Source organism: Candoia aspera, chromosome 12 (genome assembly GCF_035149785.1).
Source record: "Candoia aspera isolate rCanAsp1 chromosome 12, rCanAsp1.hap2, whole genome shotgun sequence".
Classification (NCBI taxonomy): domain Eukaryota; kingdom Metazoa; phylum Chordata; class Lepidosauria; order Squamata; family Boidae; genus Candoia; species Candoia aspera.
Genome location: NC_086164.1, coordinates 4921402 through 4943009, shown reverse-complemented (window position 1 = coordinate 4943009; position 21608 = coordinate 4921402). Strand labels below are relative to the sequence as shown.

Below are 21608 nucleotides of genomic sequence, written 5' to 3'. Positions count from 1 at the left end.
ATTTGCACACTGCCCTAGAAGCTTACTGAGTGGTGCTCTCTCAGCCTGGTCCACCTCACAGGGTTATTGTTTGTGAGGATGAATGAAGGGAGATTCTCACAGAAGCTGTTTTTTTGCTCCTGAAGGAAGAGGGCAGCATAGAACAGAGGGGAAGGTAATGTAAGGAATTTGGAGCCGACATTGTGGAAGGTATGAGTTTGAGAGCCAGGTTGGGTAAGGCTCCAGGCTAGAAACTGGGGGGACTGTGAGGTCTAGTCCTGACTTAGGCATGAAAGCTGACTGGGTGACTTTGGGCCGGTCACTCGCAGCCCACAACGTCACGCTCAGGCGACAAGCTGGTCAGTCAATTCCTGTCACAACCGATGGATCAACATTTGGTTGATCCAAAAATGCAGGCCCTGCATCTGCAGGAAAAATGCTAGGAAGGAAACTGTGGAAGGTATGAGGGCTTCTTAATTTCCAGGAAGGGAAGCAATGTTCTGGATTTGCTCTCCTCCTCTTCTGATTAAAGAGCTTTCTTCCCCTTTTCCTATACCAGCCCCAAGCAGTATGAATCCCCACCCAGAAATCAGAAGTGAAGGCAGATGAGGTCCACATTCAAGGCCCCTTTCCCCAAATATGCATGAGCCAGGGGTATTCACCGGATGCAGTCAGAAAAATCAAGATGGTGGCCTGATGGTGCAATCAAAGCACATAGAATAGATGGAGCCTGTCGCAGCCGCCAGATTCACCTTGTTGGCCATGAAGTTTTCCCAACCTTGCCTGTTGCCATCTTGGTCAACAGCTTCAAGGAAAGGAGATTCATGGACCCAAATGCCCAGAGTTTGCCATTGCTGAACCATCATTAGTTCTTCTGCCAACAGTCTCCAAAGAATTCCTCAGGGGAGAATTTCTTCTTCCCCACCACCCACTCAAAGTGAGACATTTATCACTTATTGCTGCTTCCTGTTTGTCAGTGTTTCATTTTTCACACAAAGGCACCATTCTCAGTTTTGGAGGGGGCTTTTCCAGCTGAGGCTGGGTTCAGTCCCTTTGCAGAGAGGAGACGGACCATTTGCAGAAGCAAGAGATGGAAATGGTACTTTGTATACAACAGCAATTGGTTGCCCCATTGGGGGAAAAAAGTCCCCTTTTCCCTGCAGTTGCTCAGTTTTGCTCCTCTGGAAACAGATTCAATAGGAATTGGAAGTCATTTGGATTGTCAATCGGTTAAATTAATGTTAGTTGATTGACTACCTTTCAACTTACAATAGTGGCTGGTTAATTAAATTTCACTTTGCATCTCAACAGAAGTTAGGCTATATATTTACATTCTTTTTTTTCTTTTAGTTTGTATTATCTTTTATTGTTTTATTCAAAACTTTTAATAAAATTATTTGCTCTATTGAGTGATCCGTAAAACAGTGCAACTATTCAAGTGAAAATTACTGTTGATTCACTTGAAGAGCATTTATTTATTCTTTTGAAATCCTCCTTTGGTTCTTGCTGAAAACCCAACATTAACCTCAGCTGACCTCTAATTAGGAGCACCTTTTCCCATAATTCTCATACCGAGCGTGGAGGGGGGAAAAAACCTAATGAAAAAATATCCTTTCTTCAAAATGATACTTTACTTGACCACGTTGTAAGTACATAAATTGTAAGTAAATTCTTCCTCTCTAAATATGATGGGGGAAAATACTGTATTTCAACAGCCCTGTTTAGTTACACTGTTAAAATACAGTTAGGGATGTGTAGTGTTTTTTCAGTGGAGGCCATGTTCACACTTTTGAGTGTAGAGCCCCTTGGGGCGGGACTCTACAAAGGAATGGGTGAAACTAGGACAAAAACTTAAATTAGATTTCATCCCATTTACGTTTAATTAAAACGGTGCATTGTGCAAGGCTGCGTAGCACTTTGGGAGTAATTTGCAAAAGCTGCTTTGGCACATGAGCATAGTAGCTGTTTGAAACTCTTTAAAGCAGCTACACCTTTTTCTGGATTTGCATGGCAGCCTTCTGCAATTGAACACCGTCCTGGAAAAAGATGCAGCTGCTTTAAAGAACTACAGACCAGATACCATGTACAGGTTCCACCTGCCCCAAGAACTTTTCTGGGATTTAATTTCAAAGCATCGTACAGCCTTCCTAGGCACTATTATACTTTGGAAACAACTTTTGATGATTTCTGGAGGCTGCACCGGAAGCTTTTACTTTGGTTTGCATTGGAAATTTTCCTCCTTTTTCCAGGTAACAACAGTTTAGGGTTTTTTAACTTCTCAATTGTCTATTACACAAGAAGGCAAACTGGTATTTTCTAGACATTTTGGCTCCTATCAGTCCTAGTTAGTGTGGTCACTAATCAAGGATAATAGACACTATGGCATGTGATTTATAAATTTCTATTTTAAAAAATCTATTTCTGCATTCCAATTTTTCTGAATTATATTTTAGAAATATTTTTAAAAACAGAAACAATCCATCCTTGGGGGGAGGGTCATAAGCCCCACATCTGTTTAGTGTGACCTATTTGTGATACATGGAAAAAAGGGCATTGCTTTGATGGTGTGATCACACCTATCTTCACTTTTTTGACCCTCCCTGTCTCTCCTGAATCTTCCTTCCTGTTCCTCCTATTTCTATCCCCAACCAAGTTTAGATGATGATCTGAAAATAAATACAATGTCAGACTACATGTTTTTGCACTTCGTTATCAGCACTTTTTTGCTTAACTTGCAAGTTTTTTTTTAAGTGCTTCCTTTCCAATTTCTAATCAAACCCTTCCGCCCTGTCTGGATCTGTCCAGTAAGTGGACATGGGGCGGTGGGGGGGAGCTTTGTAAAAACATAGATCCATCTGGAAGAAAGTCCAGCCAAGGGGGCCTGGAGCTGGCCTGGAGTGGACGGTTCGCCTTGAAGAAGCTGCACAAGGAACAGACGGGTGGCAGAAGGGGGGCTGAGCTTGAGCCTAAACCTCAGGGAGTGGGTGTTGGATGGAGTAAGACCCATCATTGTCAGTAGAAGAGGGTGGTGAAGATGGAAAACAAAATTCAGTTTCAGCAGCCAACAAACAAGGGAAACATCGGAGCTGAATCAGGAATGCTTGGGTTTGTTCCCCCACTGTGATCTTCCAGATATTTGGACTCAGGTGTTGGTGTTGGTGGGATTGGGCTGCATCCTCTTCTTTATAAACCTTGAGACGGCCTGGACTTTTCTCTGGGGTGCTGTGTATTTGGACTATGGTATGAGTGCTCTTTTGATTAAGCCCTGTGGGTGGAACATTTTGGGGATTGGGATGGGTTTTGGTGCTCAGATTATTCATTTTGTAGCCTCAAATGCAATTCTTGGGTTCCTTGGGGAAGGGGGTGTGGTTGTCAAACCAGCTGATTTCTAGGGTGGATTTTAAATGAGGGTAACAATTCTTGGGAATTCTTATCCAAGGTTTCTGACTCTCTGCATTGTTTTGAGAGCTGATTGGGAAAAACCAGACGATTGCTACAGTGGGAGTGTGCTGCATACCTAAATAAACAACGGCTTTGTGTCATTCAGACTCTTCACAACCTCACCCTGAGCGTGTTTCCTTGAAGCAAAGCCCTCTAAGTTTAATTAAACTTATCAGGAAGAATTTTTGAGTTGTATCTTGTGCTGGGTCATAAGGGTTCCTTAGAAGTCACAGCGTCATCCCGTGCTGCAAGATGACATCATCACCATCTCATCCATCATCGCCTTGTTTCTGTGATGACATCATGACACGTGGGGTGTCATTGTAGCTTCTAATGGTCATTGTAGCATCTAGGGGTTAACTTTGCTCTGCTGAATGTATTTATATTGGTCAATGACCGAAATTAAGTTTCTGTCTGGAGGTCCAAGGGACTTCCTGTTTCTCTTTCTTGCTCTTTTGCTGATACTAAAACAAGGACACGGAATCCTGATCGTGGCCTGCTGCTGTAGAGAGTAAGGAAGATGACCTTGATGGAGATATGCGAGAACTGTTAACTAGGCAAAGGGGGCTGAAACATTTTTAAGGCCAGAGCGACAAGATCACATTCAGAAGCGGCTCAGATAGACAGACCCCTGATTCACTGAACTAAAAGAGGGGAGGAAGACGCAGAACATTCAGACGTGCAAGATTCTGTTATTAGAGCCAACCTCAATAAAAGCAGCTTTAGCCTTCCTGCGGAGTTGATTCATGGCCTGGTCTACCTAGCAGGGCTGACAGGACCGCACAGAATGAGGTTCAAGCTCCCCTCTCATCCGAAAGCTACTTCCCCAGTTGCATTATGAGAGTGAAGTGTGCCCCTCTTTACTGACTTCCTGAATCTTAGAAACAGTGAGAAAGAATGTATACATCGTATTTAGGAGGAAGAAAGAGAGTGAAGTTTGGCAATGGTGCCATTACAACCTTAGGAAGACATTTTGAATGCCATGTTTTGTTTTACATTCAGACCTGGCCAGACACCTGTGGCAGTCTTTGAATCACATCATGCTGCTGCTGCTGCTGCTGCTGATGTCATTTTCAACTCCTACTGACCACACAGATAGATTTTCTCCATGACGGATCACCTGCCCTTTGTGAAAATGGAGGATCGGGGGCAACACTATCTTGGCAATTCTACATGGTCCCAATCTGGGAGACCTTTTCAGAAATGGATTAGCCTGAGCAAATCTAGCCAGAAATGAATGATTAGATTCCCACGGTGTGAGAGTTAATCCTGCTGTCCTTTCTGGCAAACGGCTGTGATCCACGTTGATGTTTAATTGATGAAGCCATGGCACAAAATAAGACCTTGCTTGGCCCCGGTGGTGGAAGAGGCTGCCATGGCCTCCAAGGGGCTTATCAGCCAAAAATAATCATTTACAACATAAAAATAAAACAATGAGCTCTGGGCCACCCCCAGGAGAAACAAGAGGTGCCTCTGCAAAGCTGTGTGTCTCCGGTGCTTTTTAGGGCAAGCCGTGGAAAACATTAACTTTTTAAAAAGTGGCATTGCTTTTTTTTTTTTTTTTACGTGGAGGGTGCCAGTGTGGAGCAGAAAGTGGATGAGAACATTTCAGCAGATGCTGGGTTTGTCTTTTACATTTGGAGTTTGGAGGAAGTGAATCCAGTGAAAGTCCTTCGTTGGAAAAAACTGGCAGGGTTAGGAATCTAAAGAAGGCATTGCTGGAATTAGGGTAAGGCAAACCCAGAGGGATGTCAAAGTGATGACATTATCATACTAATGTCATGCTTGTGTCACACTGTCATGTCATTTGCCCCCCCCCCAAATCTGGTTTTGGCCTGGGGGCGGCAGTATTTTTTAAAAAAACACCTTTTGGTCTCTGAGAACCACCAGAGGAACACCAGATGTTGCAAATTCTCACCTAATTTGGGGGTGGAAGGGGTTATTTTGATCTCTAATTTGTGAGGGGAAGGTTAAAAATTATGCCAGTGAATACAGACCATTTTGCTGCTAAAATTAGGCCGGTGTGATCTTGGGGTGCTTTGAGAACCAGAGATGGAGGGCAAAGGTTCTGGTTGGACACAGCCAAACAGGTGTATGAAGAAGCCCATAAGCAGGACACCAGGGTGCAATGGCTCCCTCCAGCTTCTGTTAATCCAGCAACAGGTGTAGAGAAACCAGTCTCTTCAGCACAAGACAGCTTGGTTGGATGCCCACATAGGCCATGTCATCATTTATCTAATTTGACTTTTGTATGTTGCATGATCCCAAACTATAGTTTATAGTTTGTGCTGTGTTCCCCAACCATTTGTTCTTTATTCAACCCACCATGGCTAAAACAAACCAACTTGATGCCTTCCAGATGTAATGGGACCATAGCAGTGTTTTGGCTGGGGAATTCTGGGACTTGAAGTCCACACATCCTAAAGTTGCTGAGGTTGGGAAATGCTGGATTGTAGAGTTGAACACAAGGAAGTCCTAGATGGGTCTTTGGACACCTTGCTGTCTTCTGTTGAAGCTCTCAGCATCTTCTGCCTTTACCAACCCAGTTGCAGGACTGCTAAACAAACTCCAAGGGGGGTGAAGTAGACTGAGTAGGCTGGATGTCTCCAAGTCAGCAGAATGGCCAAATTACTTTTTTATGGCATTTTTAATCCCAAGACTATCTCAAGAAGGTGCTGGGTTTATTTACTGTTTTTATTCTGTCTCTACTGCACTGATTTAAGCTTGTAAATACAAAATCAATAGCGGCATGGTATTATCTGCCATTAAAGAGCATAAAGCCAATAATCTTCCATGATGATTATAGATCTGAGATGCTTAAAAGAAAATTATGAATAAGAAAGCGGAATAACAGTAGATGTACTCTTAACATACAGAGTCTGTGTTTCTTTTCTGAAGAAGGAATTGTAATCGATCTTCGCCTATTGAAAACAAAATTTTCAATCATTGTCAATAACCCTTTGGCAACACCTATGGAAGTTACCTTTGAATGTGGCCAGGCCTAGTGGATCTTAAATTTGAAGATGTGTCACTTGAGCTACATTGGAGCTGATGGGAACCTGTAGCCCAATCTACACTGTGTGGACAAGAACAAAACTGCTGAACCAGGAATTATATTTGTACCCTGAGAGTTTTGATTAAGTGTTTCAGGAGGAAATCTGAACACACTTTGGTGGCATTTTGTCAACTCCTGGTCTGAATTAGTGTATTAACAGCATGGACATCAAGTCTTACAGTAAGACATAATTTGTCTTATCATGGTTTGTTGAATAAGCCACAGTTGGCTGAATTCAGTCACAACACATGATGCTGGATGCAAACCACAGTATGGCTTGTTGTGATGTGTGGACCCCATTAATGTATTGTTACGGCCTCTCCTTATGTAGACAAGTAATTGGTTAATTCTCCGAAATAAAACTGTCATGAGTAAGGATGGCGAGCAGGGGGCTCTCACCCAGACTGTCAAGCGCATGCGTAGCACTGAGGAACTGTTCAGCCATTCAAAGAGACACAGATCGGGACCGCCTTAACCTTTGGGGTTTATATGGCTGGGTTTTCCCACGCTTCCTCAGTTTGTTAGGATTCTTGTTAAGTACTACTAATAAATATTAGAGACCAAGTCCTCGCCTCAGTGTGTTTCCTGGTCATCAGGACAAAAACACTGCAGCATGGAATACTCCAGAGTGCCAGCTGGAAAGCTGTGCCCTCTTCTAGAATACTCCATCCCATGCCCTTTCCTGCTTTTGTATTGCACCCCTCCCCCCAAAAATCACTATTGCTCTAAAGTCATATTTCATGTGTACAGGTAGTCCCTGACTTACAACCATAATTGGGACTGGAATTTCCATTGTAAGTCATTGTGGTCATAAGTCGAGTCTCCACGTGACTGGACCCGATTTTACAACCATTTTTACGGTGGTCATTAAGCAAATCACTGCAGTTGTTAAGCGAATCCAGCTTCTCCAGTGGGCATTTTTTGCCGGAAAATGGCAAAAAAGTCACAAAACACAATCCCATGACCGCAGGACGCTGCGACTGGTACATGCAAGCTGGTTGCCAAGCCGCTGAAATGCAAGCATGTGACTGCAGGGGTGGGGGTGTGACGTTTTGCGACATTCGGAAGTGCTTTACAGGCTGTAAAGCCCACATTTCAAGGCTGTCGTAACTTGAACTCTGGGAATAGCTTTAAAAGCCAGTAGAAAGAGCAAAATCTTTATTTGTTAACAGAGTAATAAAAGGATGGATTCCTAAGGGGATTTGTTTGACCACTTTGGCAAAGTTCAACGCCTGGCTGAAGGTCAGAACTGAACTGAGAGGAGACCAGTAGAAGGCAGCACTTGGGGAGTTTTCATCCCACAATACAGCCTGTGTGAGTTGCAAAATTGGGCAGCGCCATCCCTCTGGGGTTTTGATTTCAAACTCAATAAATATTTCAAACCCAAATGTTTATAAACACTGGCAGAACTGCTGAGTGTAGCGCTTAGGAACATCAAACATGGAGCATGCAGAGGCTCGGATTCCCACTTTCCAACCATGAAACTTACCCATGGCTGACTTTGGTCCAGCAGACAACATCTTGGAAGATTGCTAGTAGGATAACAACGGATTTTCCTTGGACAAAAACGGGAATATAAATGTTGGGTTAGGCCTTAGGCTTGTGGAGACTCAACCCAAAGGGACTTAGGCTGGGATGGCTATGCTACCCCATTGATTTCAATGGGTTAGCGCTGTTGTGCTTAAATCTGGATCCACCGCATGAGATAACTGTGAGCTGCAGTTTTATGGGGACCCTTTTCTTGTTGGGGTATGAAGGATTACCTTCTGAAGGGCAGAACCTAAATTTCCCAAGGATGCATGCAACCCAGACCTCGAAGCCTGCAGCCCAAGTGGTAAAATAATCCACGCCATCTTTCTGAAGGCTCATTTGTGTTCCCTTTACAATGGCTCACTGCAAGCATTTCATTGCCTTGCATTAAAAGCATGCTTGTTAGTTGCATCACCTTGGACTAGAACGGTCTGGTTGTCCTTAACATGAATTCAGCTGCAGAGAGACAAAGTACGAAGGCAAGGGGGGAAGGGGGTGGTGGAAAAGAAGGGGATGAAATAATGTGGTGTGACTGTAAATGCAACCTTAATTCTGTTCAGCTAGGTTTCTGTTGTTGTTGTTGTTGTTGTCACTACTACTAAGAACTGTAGTCTGAGGATGTGCCTTCTGTTTGCATTCTCATCCGGCAGAAATGGTAATATTTTGGAAACGGCCTTGCTGGCTTTGAACACCTGTTCAGGTGTGTTCGTCTGGATCTCCCAGAATCCCTACCAGTGTCCTGGGAGTTGTACTCCAGTGCATTTGGATTAAGAAGGGTAGATGAGAGAGGAGTATTAGAGAGACCCAAGTTTAGATTCCAGCTCAGCCACTATCAAGATTCCTGGGTCATCTTAGATTGGTGATCCTCAGCCTAGTTCTTCCTTGCAAGAACATGATGATGATGGAAAGTGGCAGAGAGTGGAATCACCCAGAACTGTGGGAGAGTTGGATGTCTGTTATTTCCTTGTGATGTGAAAGGTGTAAAGCTCAAGAGCACTTTTAAGGCATAAGAGAGCCAGTTTGGTCTAGTGGTTAAGGTGCTGGGCTGGAAACCAGGAGGCTGTGAGTTCTAGTACCGCCTTAGGCCTGAAAGCCAGCTGGGTGACTTTCTCAGCCCAACTCACCTCACAGGGCTGTTGTTGTGGGGAAAATAGGAGGAGGAAGGAGTATTAGGTATGTTCACCACCTTGAATTATTTATTAAAAAAACAATAAAGGCGGGATAGAAAATAAATAAAGTAATATTGTTAGTGTCTGCTGCTTCCAAGTTTAAGCAGGTCTTAGCTTTGGCAATGCCCTGATTTAGGCACCTGTAATGCTATGTAGGAATGACCTTGGGAGACAGGGGGAAGAGCTGTAGGCTAGACAACGGTCAGACAAATGGGGTGTGGCAGATATCTCAGAAGGGACCCTCCCTAGTTTCTTGGGCTGTAAAGGCAAGGGGGGAGAGACGTACTTTCCGACTTGCAAGATTGATGTCAGCCTTTTGAGATAGTCCAGATAAGAAGCACACCCAGGAGTACTAGCTCTATCTTTATTGTAAGGTTACATTACCAGAATCTTGCAAGTCTGAAAGTACATCTCTCCCCACTCGCCTTTACAGCCCAAGAAACTAGGAAGATGTTTCCCACACCCCCATTCCTTCTGCGGGCTCAGCTGCCTCTTATCTGACAGTTGCCTAGTCTGCAGCTCTTCCTCCTGTCTCCCAAGGTCATTCCCACATCCCATTATAGACCTCACTACCATCGCTGCAAACTGCTCTAATCTTCCAGGGCAGGAATGGGAAGCAAAGAGGGAATGCCGCCTTGTCTGCCTGCCTGCCTGCCTCCAAGTTGTTTAAACTTGCCTTGTTTCATCATCAAACGGGCCTGGGTTTCTGATGATCGAGATGTGGGACAAAATTGGGGGGCTGTCCCCAGTTTGTCACCTATGAACTGAAATGCTGGTGCTCCCCCTCTGCTAGAGCTTCCTCCCCCACCATGGCTGGCTCTGTCTGTCCTGACTTAAATTTATTCACAAGAGATGCCAGAGCTCAGGTGGCACCTGCTGAATCCATTTGGCAGGTGGAGAGGAGAAATGCTATTGGCACCTTCTGTCAGGAGGTCCTCCTGCTTGGCCAACTGGCAGAGATTAATGGCTCTGCCTGCTTGCAGATGTAAAATCCAAAATTTCATCCGGATGAGGATATGGAGAGGGGATTTTAAGTCAACAGGAATTTGAAATGGAGTAAAAAATGGTGATAAAAGCGAAGAGCTGCCTCTTCTTCAGGTCAGTCACCCATATTTTAGGGTATTTGTGTTGACTGGGCTGCGAAAGTGGGTTTGCACGACTAAAATACTTCCTGTTCCAGGACAAGAGACTTTACAGAGCTGCATTTTGGGCAGTTTTTGGCCTTCTCCAGGGCAGCGATAGAATTAGCATCCGTCAGCTCCGAAAGCATTTTGCTAGGAGATGATTTGGGCGCAATAGATGAGAAGCAGATTGGAAGATCAGCCAACAGGGGCTGCCTTGAGAAACGCCAGCAGATTTTACTTCCCCTCTATTAACCACGGAAAAGGAGGACTGAAATTATCAATTAGAAAGCAACTGAGCCCTCCCAAAACCGGGTCAGCTTGGGGGAAATGGGGGAGCCCCTTCCATTCTAAATTGTTCCCCCTCCTCCCCAGCCTGTAGATTAGCCACACAGAACCATGTTAGTTTGTTGGTTTGTTTGTTTTGGTCCCTAGGATATGCCGATGACTCGGGCTTCGATCTAGCAGATGCGCTGGATGACTTGGTTCCGACAAAGAGGCGTAAGTATGCTGCAGGTTGCTCCCCCTGCGGATGCCGCGGGCAGATTGGGTCATGGTCATGGCGTAGAGATTGGAAGAGTTTGTGGCCAGGCGTGCTTTTCACGATCACAGCTAATATATATATATAAGTCTGCCTATATATATATATATATATATATATATATATATATATATATGTATTATATATATTAGCCTGCCCAATTGGATAACAGATGATCAGGCTGCACAGCGAGGGCACATGATTCCATGCATTATGGAAGACGCTCTGCTTGAGTGTTTGCCTTTGTCCTGTTTTTTATGTAAATGCTTTCTTTTCAGTTTGGCATTTTCATATATATATATATATATATATATACATACACACACACATACATACATACATACATACCCACACACACACACGCTTTTATTTTATCTAAATAAAATTTAGATTATATTTTATCTAAATGCTTTCTTTTCAGTTTGGCATTTTCATATATATATATATATATATGTATGTATGTATATATATATGTATATGTATATGTATATATATATGAAAATGCCAAACCGAAAAGAAAGTGTTTAGATAAACAACAGGACAAAGGCAAACGCTCAAGCAGAGCGTCTTCCATAATGCGTGGAATCATGTGCCCTCGCTGTGCGGCCTGGTCATCTGTTATCCAATTGGGCAGGCCCCAGGCTCTCTGTTTCTGAGGTCTGTATACAATCCTTTAATTTATTCTCATTTTTTTTTTTTTTTGCATGAAAGCAGAAGCTTTCTGTTTTGTCTTTTGCCAGTGTCTTAAAGCCTGTTCTGGGATTTCCACTGGGAGGCACTGAAATAGAGATTTGCTTGCTGCTTAGTCCCTTGGATTTGCCTGTCGAGATTAAACCAGGCTCTTTTTAAAATCGTGACTGGTTGGATCAGCCAATGGCCGAGTCCCATCCCGACACTTCACAGTAAGGCAAGAGCCAGAGTGGGCGGGGCAGCAATGCAAAGTGGGTGGGGCTGTTTCACATCTGGGCGGGGCCTGGATATGCCTTTGGACCCCCCCTCTTTTTTTAAAAAAAAAAAAGCTAAGCCCCTTTTCAAAGATGCAACTAAAGTAATTTTTTTTAAAAATAGTCTTTATCGAAGAGATTTTTACGGAGTAAAAACAATACAAATGTAAAGAAAAAAGGAAAAGTCAAGAAAAGTGGTAAGCAAATAATTAAGAAATAAAAGAAAAAGAAAAGAAAGACAGAGAAGAATAAATAAAGAAGCAGCTTTCGATGTTCTTTACAGCAGTTATAAATGCATTTATTTTTTATCCTCTCTCTCTGTAGTTATATCATGGCTCCCTTCTTTTCATATTCCACCCTTTCTGACCGTTAAACCCATAAATCACAAGCTATTTTTTTCCATTTTCAGCAAAAAGCCCATAAAGGGTTTCCAGACGCTGACCTGGATGCAGCTAGAGCAATTTTGTGTATTGATTCAGGAAATCATGTGGTCTGTAACTGTGCCTGGGGGGCTTGGGTCCAAGGGTTTTGGGCACGTTTAGTCCTGCAAGCTCAGCTCGTCTGCTCCTGCGCTGAAGCATAAACCAAGGTTTAGAAGCCACAGCGGTTCAACCCTCTTACGAAGCCAAAAGCCAACTAAGAAAAACTGTGTTACAGCTTCAAATGACGTGGAAACTCAGCATTAATGAATCAATCGATCGATTAATTCTTTGAGCCCCTCCCCCGACCCCAGAGTCACTGTGTGTGAGTTGGGCGGCCATGTGAATTTGTTTCATCAATAAATAAATAATAAATAAATCCATTCATTCTCCTTCCCCAAACATCCAGTGTTGGGAGCTGACATTTTTAATGGAATCAGCTGTGTTTCCTGCCTAGTACAGCTCACCTCACTTTTGTTTAAGGTTGCCCTGCTGTAAACAGGTGAGAAGTAGCCTCCTGAACTCTGTGTGTGTGTGTGTGTGTGTCTTACTTCTGAGTAAACCCAGCTGAGGTGGCAAGGTGTGCTCTGACTGGTTTGCATCTGAAGGGAATGGGCATGCTGCTGACTCTTCTGTCTTCTGTCTTCGACAGCTACTCACAAGCCACCCAGGAAGCCTTCGGGTGGGACAGGTGAGGTGTTTGCTTTTTTAATTCTTTAAAGCAGCTGTGGGTGCTCTCCAACTACAACTCCCATTACCCCCAGCCACCATGACCTTTGGCTTTAAGCCAAGCTAGGGCAGTTCGCTGGTTTTTTCCCCTTTCTTTCTCGCCAAACAGCGATCAGGGAAGTTGCAAGTACAGGCTGAGGAATACAATCTCATCTGGGGGATCCTCAGCTGTTTTGAATTATTCCTCTAGGCCAGGGCTGGCCGGGGAATTCTGTGTAATGACTGCCGATTCAAAATGACAATCAGACTCACACAGGTATTCTATGGAAATCTAATTTAATGATGAATAGTATGCAGAGGCACAGGCAGAGCTGAGAATACCAAAAGCGTGGGATTTCTCCCAGTTAATTCCCAAGCTATCCCAAAGCCCTCCCCCCAGAGTCAGTACAACTCCACCCCTTGCAGGTGTTCCTAACGGTTGCTGGCAGTCTCTGGGTAACGTCCTTGACCAGCTGAGATAGCCCAAGCATGCATTCCTCTGTACTCGCATCAACCAGCTCCCTGCCTGGCACCAAGGAGCAGTAGCAGCCCCCTCCTGGGCAACAACACGCATCAGCACCAGCATGGCATGGGAGCTCATTGCGATGTTTCAGGAACATTGGAACAGGAACCATGACATTCTGGGAGCTGAAGTCCAGACACCTTAAGTCATGCTGGCTGGGGAATTCTGGGAGCTGAAGTCCAGACACCTTAAGGCATGCTGGCTGGGGAATTCTGGGAGCTGAAGTCCAGACACCTTAAGGCATGCTGGCTGGGGAATTCTGGGAGTTGAAGTCCAGACACCTTAAGGCATGCTGGCTGGGGAATTCTGGGAGTTGAAGTCCATGCATCTTAAAGTTGCCAAGTTTGAGAAACACTGCACACCTTTCCTGAAAATTTATGGAGCGCATTCTTCTTTCTCTCCGGCTGCCCAAACATACACATAAAATACAAAACTTTTGAGGATGGCGCTCCCTCATATATAGGCTGATCATTACCTCTTTTATAGCCAGGAATCACTTGGTGGATGCCTTCGGCATGCTCTGGCCTCTCAGGTTTGAGCATGAGGATGGAAAATGCAGCAGACCCTATTCTGATTGGCTGTTTCCTGGAAAATATGAAGAAGAAGAATCTTTGTCTTTTAATGGGAAACTGGCCTTTGTAACAGTGGCGGTGGCCTACCTGAGAGGGCTGTTGGGAGGATAAAATGGGAGAAACCCTTAGCAGTGACATCTGCAGGATCTTGCTGCTCCATCAGAAGGAGAGAAAGAGTGGTGGCATCGCCCTGCGAACTCTCCTCCTATAGGGCATGTGAATGAAGTTGTGATGCACATAGAAGAAAAGGGGGGTTGCATCACAGAGCTGCTCTTGTCACTAAGCCCCCCGCCCCCAGCACAGCATCCTGGGCTTCTTGAAGGAAACAGCAAGGGGGTCTGGTGTTTGCCTTCACACCTGCAGCAAGTATCCCTTTTGTTGACAGTATCCCTTGATTTTTCGAGCAGGTGAACTTGACCTGTTGGATTACTTTGATTCCCCACCGGAGAGAACCACCAGGCCTGCGAAGGCCACCACTGGCCCTTATCCAAGGAAACCAGGTAAGCGATCCTTGGCTTCTGTTTTTGGCAGAGTTGCCCCCAGGCCCTCCTCTCCTGAAGCCCCTGGGGGATAATGAATGGGGTGGAAATACAACTTGGATGGCAAAGAAATTCATTCATACCTTCATTCCAACTTTCAGTTTACACTGGATACAACCAGGCTATTTATCTGTGGAATAGATTTGGATACTCCTATTCACTGTCAAAGCAGCAAGGATGACAACAGCCCACAAACCAGCTTCTGAACCAGCCCAATAAAGCCAGAATGAAAAAGATCCCATTAAGGAATCCCAGATGTTAGGGGAAAGTAATGGTTGGGGGAAGGTTAAGTGGGAAAAGTGCATTTTTAAAAGATCCCTAAAACCCAAGAAGGATCGGAATTGGTTGCAACTTGGATGGGAGACCACCAGGTGATCCTTGGCAGGAGGCTAGAATGGGAGGCTACACAATACTCCAGGAAAGGGGGCAGGCACAAGCTTCTTTGTTTTCCATAACATGGGCCAGGGGTTGAGAAGATTTAACCACAGCTTATCCGGCATGTGTTTGGTCCCAGCTCTCAAAAGCTGCAGCCTGGCGTATTTGGAAGGCAACTGGCTGGGGAAGGCAGGGGGAATGTGATCGCTGGGCACCCTGGCATTTTGGGCTCAAAGGTGTCTGTTCTTCTCTCTGCAGATGACGGCCGCTGGAACATACCCCATACCACCACCACCAAGCAGCCCAAAACTACCAAGCCTCCCCCCAAAAAGACTCCAGGTAATTTTTAACCATGATTAGACTTCCAAGGTGAATGCAGGGGATTTGCAATGTTGCTAGCCTGCTGGGAGTGTCCTCGCAAAAGGATTGCCATGCGGAAGGTTTGGCCCACTGCCTCAGGGAGTGCCAGGACAGGGGTGGCTGGCCATCCCATGCTCCTTAAGGATGCTTCTCACCGATGCTTTTTTCCTGGACACGGCAGTTTGTCCTTCAGAAGGTTAGAACGTGAGCCATGCCCTGCTGGATCGGCCCCCTGGCCCGTCGAGTCCAGCAGCCTGTTCTCCCAGTGGCAACTGACTGCCCAAGGAAGCTCTCGAGTTTCCCAGCAGATGGCCTTCAGAGTCCCACTGTCACCAGGGCTAATAGCTCTTGATCCCCAGGACTTCCATGAATCAGTCCAGCCCATTTTGGAAGCCAGCCCAGCTGGTAGCCAGCACCACCTCCTTGGGTAGCAAATTCCAAAGCCGAATTACACGCTGTGTAAAAAAAAAAAAGGTTTCCTTGAGTCTGTCCTGATTTCTTCCAGGATTCAACCACATGTAGCCTCCTCAGTGATCTTCACAAGCCTGGAGGGGCAGGGTTCTAGTCAATAGGTGGCCATTCCAAGGATCCTGTCCATTTCCTCAGGAGCCACAGGCTTAAGCTCCTGTGAACATAAGCTGTGCCCTGCTGGATGGGACCCTTGGCCCACCTAGTCCAGCAGTCTGTTATCACCCCAGGCTGTTCTCACTCAACCAACTGCCCAAGGAAGTCCACTACAGGTAGTCCTCGACTTACGACCATTTGTTTAGGGACCATTTGAAGTTACGACGGTGCTGAAGAAAGTGACTTATGACCAGTCCTCACACTTACGATTTTCACAGTGTCCCCCGTGGTCACATGATCAACATTCAGGCAGTTGGCAACCGGCATGTATTTACAATGGTTGCAGCATCCTGGGGTCACGTGATCGCTGTTTGCGACCTTCCCAACCGGCTTCAGACAAGCAAAATCAATGGGGAGCCATGTGATTCACTTAACCACTGCCACAAAAGATCTTGTGAAATTGGGTGTGGTCACGCGATGCCTCGCTTCACGACCATGCTGCTTAACGATGAATTTCCCGGTCCCTGTTGGGGTCGTAAGTCGAGGACTACCTGTAGTCTTCCAGCAGATGGCCTTAAGAGCCACATTTCCAGCAAGGACTTTCACATTCAGCTTTGGAATAGCCCTTGATCCTCAAGCTTCCAAGAATCAGTCCAATCCCACATCTCAGGGTAGTAAATTTCGACATTTGATGGTGTGTTGTGGAAAAGGCTCTGGAGTGCAGCCCGTGTGTTTATCCAGGAATGCTTTAGATGCTGTTAGGTCTAAATTCTGTTTCTCTAGATTTGAGAAACTGTTCTAAGAATGTACCTGTGAGGTCTACACGGGCAGCTTTTGGCTGAACGGCAGGTGCACACACAAATGCTACTTTCTGGGTGAAAGGAAAAAGAGGGGTTTCCATTTACTCTTCCCCAATTATTATATTTCTGTGCCCCTCTAATAGCCCAAGCTCATCCAGCAGCAGTTTACAAAGCGAGCTTACAACAACTGCTCCCCTCCAAATAAAAAAAAAGCTCAGCATGAAACCAGAATGAAAATAATCACAAAATGAAACCCAAGCGAAACATGCACCATCCAAAATCTGAGAAACAAAAAAAAAGTGCTACCTTGGAAATCGAAAGGACTGAAGGTGTGGAAGAAGAACAGGGGCTTGATCTGCGATTGAAAGAGAGCAGTGCAGGGCCCAGGCGGGTTGTTCAGGGGCATCTCTGCTTAAAAAGGTTTTCTCCTTAGCTTCTCTCTCTGCCTTCTCTTGTTTGGCAGGGCAAAGTAGGTAGAAGTGGATTATCTGAGGATAATCCTGGGTCTGGGGATGCATGGATGGATGGATGGATGATAGGAGAAGACAATCCATTAGATAATTAGGGGGTTTGGGGTTCCCAGGCTTAATTTGGGGGTTCAAACTTCTCTCTTCAATTTATGTATTTTCCTGACATTCCGTTTGCTTTATATAAAAGCCTTCGCCCACCCCAACCCTCAACATGTAGACCCGTGGGCTGCAAGGCCTGGCATTCCCCCTTGCCTGAGATCCTGGTGGGGGATTGGAGCCCAAGACACCTGGAGACTACCAGGTTGGGAATGGTTGGTCTTATGCCGAGATGGTGACAGTCGCATGCATCACATGTAGAACTCAGCATGATCCAGTGAGCAAAACTGCCTAATAAATACTGTAGAAAACGACGGGGAAACCCAGGTAAATTTCTTCAAGCCTGCTCTTACCTCTCCTAAGAGTTTAGGACTTCTGCAGCGGAAAGGCTTGGTGATGCTAGAAGTCATAGAGCTCTAAGTAACTGATGTGCTAATTTTATAGCGAAAGATCCGATGGATTTAGACTTATCCGATGCTTTAGATGACCGAAATGACAGACACCCTGGCGGCAGGCCGACTAAAGGAAACCCTGGTGGAGGTACGTCAATAATTCTGCTTTTCTTTGGTCAGGATCGGCTTTGCCCCCTCTCCTTTCCCTCCCCCCACGTCCAGTGCATTTGGGGAGAATGGCTGCCAGTGGGAACCGGAAGCCCTTAAGATCAGCTGACCGGCTGGGCAGAGACTCTGCTGGGTCTGAGGAGGCAGGTGGTTAGCAGACCTTGCAGGCATTTCTGAGAAGAGACGGAGGGCAGTTGTAGGTAGGAACGTCTGCAGGGAAGAGAGGAGAGTCAGAACAGGCAAGACGGTGACTACGATCACCTCTTTTACATGCGGAGCTTCAGTTGCGTTGTTGTGGCTATCTTCTTGGCCACACTTCCTGCAGACACTCTGGGGCAGTTGGTTCCCATCCAGCTGATGAAGGAGGTGGTGGGATGTTCAGGCAGTGATGGTGGTGGCAGGATGCCGTTGATGGAATTAGTTTGAGGATGGAATGTGAATGCCATAGCTCTGGAGGGTGCAGGTTTTGTGGTACAGGTAGTCCTCGCTTAACTACCATTCATTTAGTGACAGTTCAGACTTACAATGGCATTCAAAAACTCAACTTGCAACTGGTCCTTACACTTATGACTGTCACAGCACCCTGGTGGTCATGTGATCATGATTCGGGCGCTTGGCAACCAGTTCTCATTCACAACCGTTGCAGCATCCCACGGTCACATGATCGCCATTTTCAACCTTCCCAGCTGGCTTCTGGCAAGCAAAATCAATGGGGAACTGTGTGATTCGCTTAACGACCACACGGTTCACTTAACAACCATGTGATTTGCTTAATGATTGCCACAAAATGGTTGTAAAATTGGGTTGGATTCGCTTAATGACTGCATCGCTTAACGACTGAAATTCCGGTCCCACTTGTGGCTGTTAAGCGAGGACTACCTATAGAAGCAATGCACTCATTGCCCAGACATTGGGAACAGAGGGAATGGTAGGATTCACACATCCTCCCTACCCCTTTGGGCGTCGCTTTTCCTAATTAGATAAACCTTTGCAGGGATGATTGAAAAGAGATCAGCTTCTCGCCCCAGAAATGCTAGAAAAGAAATATTTTGGCGGGTTGCTTATTGTTCCAGCTTGAACCCCCGCTTTCCCTTTTTGTCTGCTTGCTTTTGTTTTCACCCTGTTGCCCAGCCTGAATCAACCGCTGCTATTTTCTATGATCAGTTAATGAGTAAAGAATCCCTTTCCAGGCTTGAAAGGTGGAGGTAGAAGAGGTGGAAAAGCCAGTAAGGAGTCTCATGCTGGCTCCCAAGCTGCTGCCTCCTCTCTCCCACGCCACTCCCTTTGTGTCATTCTCCCTTCTCTTCTAAGTCCAGTGGATAAAAATCACCCCCTGACCAGCCCCCTGTCTAACCAACAACCTGGGGACGAGAAGGAAGAGATGCTGGACGCCTGTACTAATTTTTCCTTGTGAATCAGCCTTTTTCTCTCTCCCTTCCTTTGATTTCTCCCATTTCTGTGACTTGCTTCTAGAAATGTAGAGTTGCAGGGTCTGTGGAGATCAGCAATGCCCCACTTGCCAGGTTTCCCCATAGAGATATTTCCTTCCTCCAAGGAAATAATCTAAAACCACCCTTTCCTGTAGTCTCAGTGAAATCTTCTGAGACTTCAGCACTTTATTTATTTATTTACCCAATTTTATCACCACCCATCTCCCCTCCAAAGGAGGGACTCTGGGCGATTTTTGATTTCTTTTTGCACGCTTCAGATCGTGCAGTGACCCCCAGGGTTCAAAGGCAGTTGCTCATCCCTGAGCATCAGGGATCCGTTCTTGGGCGCCTCTGGCTTTCTCTGTCATGTGAGCCACTGCGCCAACTGTTCCCCTGGAGATGGTCTGAGGAGGTTGCTACTAGGAGCTCCAAACCAGATGAGATCATGCTGTTGAAAGAATTTGAGTTTGTCGCCTTCCTGAAACGGAGCTAAGAAAGCAAAATATTACATGTGTGAATTGTTTGGCAAGTATTTCCCAGATTTTTACTCAGGAGAATTAGAGGGTAGCGGTAAGGTGGTCAATCAAAATATAGCAGTAGGTAAGCCGGCTCCTAGGTGTCATTATGATGGTGACGCTTTTTCAATATTTTCTATTTGGGGGATCTGGAAAAAGGCTCTTCAGCTTGTGGTTTCAAAATTCTGTTAACCTTCCAAGTCCTGCCTGCTCTTTCTTCTCCCCATTTCTTGTAGCTGTAGGTAGTTTGCAAGGGGCCAAATGTCAGAAAGAACAGAGCTTCATCAGAACATCAGCCCAGAGGACAGTCATGATGATATTGCTTTCAGCATGGGAGGCATGATGACTCTTAGTTGTACTTGCTGGGGAACATGAGTTTCCCAGAGAATCTGGTTCGAATAAAAAATGCTGAACTAGATGGCCCTTTGGTCTGATCCAACAGAACCTTTTGTATGTTCTCCATTAGTGAGTAGAAGAAGATAAATTACTTCTGCTAAAATCCCCCTGTCGACATTATAATTAAAGATGTAGGAGCCCTGTTTTCTTTTGAGCTTGGCCACCCTACATTTTTGCTTGCTTGCTTCCTTTTCTTGATTGTATTACACAGGAGCATTTGGTGACACCCAGAAGTTCTCAACAAGCTTTCTTTGAGAACATTCACCCCCCTCTAAATAAATAAAATGAACTGCATGAGATTGCATGAGATTGTCCAAGCAGTTGTTTTTCCAGCTGGCTATTATCAAAGCATGGTGTGAATTCCTTGCCCACTCTAACCTACTAGAAAGTCATACAGACTATCAATTCCTGCTTGCCAGCAGGACTGATGGTCAAGGCAGATGGGATTTCTCTGTATTCCCAAACAGAGAAATGCTTCCAAGCATCTCCAGAGATTTCTATTTCTGGAAATGTTTGCAAGTGCAGTCAGTCATCTTGTTCTTGGGCTTAGCTTAACGTGTGGCAGGGGATCCAAAAGTAGAGTTCAGAATTTCTGTGGATGTCCATGGGCTTCACTTGGTCTTGACTTGGAATTGCTGGTGTTCCTGTACCCTTCCAATGGCAAAATCTCTGTGGAACACCTGTAGAACGTGTTCCATTCAGATGTGTCCAGGTAGCATGGAGTGAACAAACAATTTGTTATGGATTAAGACCAGATCTTCCAGGTAACATGGATCATGGTTCTCCAGACCAAAGTGTGCAAATTAAGATTCCTCCATGTGGTGCTGTCATTCCTGTGCTAGTGCCCGCCCCCCTTGAATGATAGGGGGAAGCAACTTCAGTTATATGAGGTACATTGTACCAGATCCTGCAAAGGGATGGGGTGGGGTGGGCAAGATACTTGACATGGAGCTGGAGTTGCAAAGAGTGAAAATAAAACAAACATTCTGGGGTTGAAACACTTCACTTTTTAAAAAAAGTCTGTTCTTTTGGGCAGTCTTAGGTAAGGCTGCCTTTTTAGATAATAACTAACATTGCATAAATGATGGTTCGCTGTTTATAACTTTTGCTTCTAGCCAATAACTCCTTTACTAATCCATGGACATAGCCACCATCAGTCTAACTAAGAGACATTTTTCTTCTTCTTGGATACAGTCCTTAAAACCACGACTCTTTTACTCATGGCTAAAAAAGTAGGGTCAATTTGGTTAAAGACTGGTAAAAAAATGACAAATGTGGAACTTAAGTAAGTGGACTTTACTTGGACTTCTCAGGAATTTCTGATGCTGACCTGATTGGTATCGTGGATGAAGGAGGCTATCAGCCAGATAAGAAAAAAGGTAGGTTTCTCTCTGCTTGGTTAGTTATAGTGAAAGGTGAAGAATACTGGGAGTTGGCATTAGCAACATCGTGAAAGGTTGAGCTATAAAGCTTTCAATGAACAAAATGGCCTCATCCATAT

At 45.2% G+C, this 21608-nt stretch overlaps 1 protein-coding gene across 1 annotated transcript in view; it reads left to right on the top strand.

Moving 5' to 3' along the window:
- Positions 1-21608, top strand: part of CD99L2 (CD99 molecule like 2) — a 44668-nt gene that overhangs the window by 6957 nt on the left and 16103 nt on the right. Inside the window, exons 2-7 of the mRNA XM_063313713.1 lie at positions 10731-10796; positions 12852-12890; positions 14410-14502; positions 15175-15255; positions 17651-17746; positions 21421-21486. Of these exons, the coding sequence (XP_063169783.1) occupies positions 10731-10796; positions 12852-12890; positions 14410-14502; positions 15175-15255; positions 17651-17746; positions 21421-21486 (441 nt within the window). The remainder of the gene's footprint in view (positions 1-10730; positions 10797-12851; positions 12891-14409; positions 14503-15174; positions 15256-17650; positions 17747-21420; positions 21487-21608) is intronic.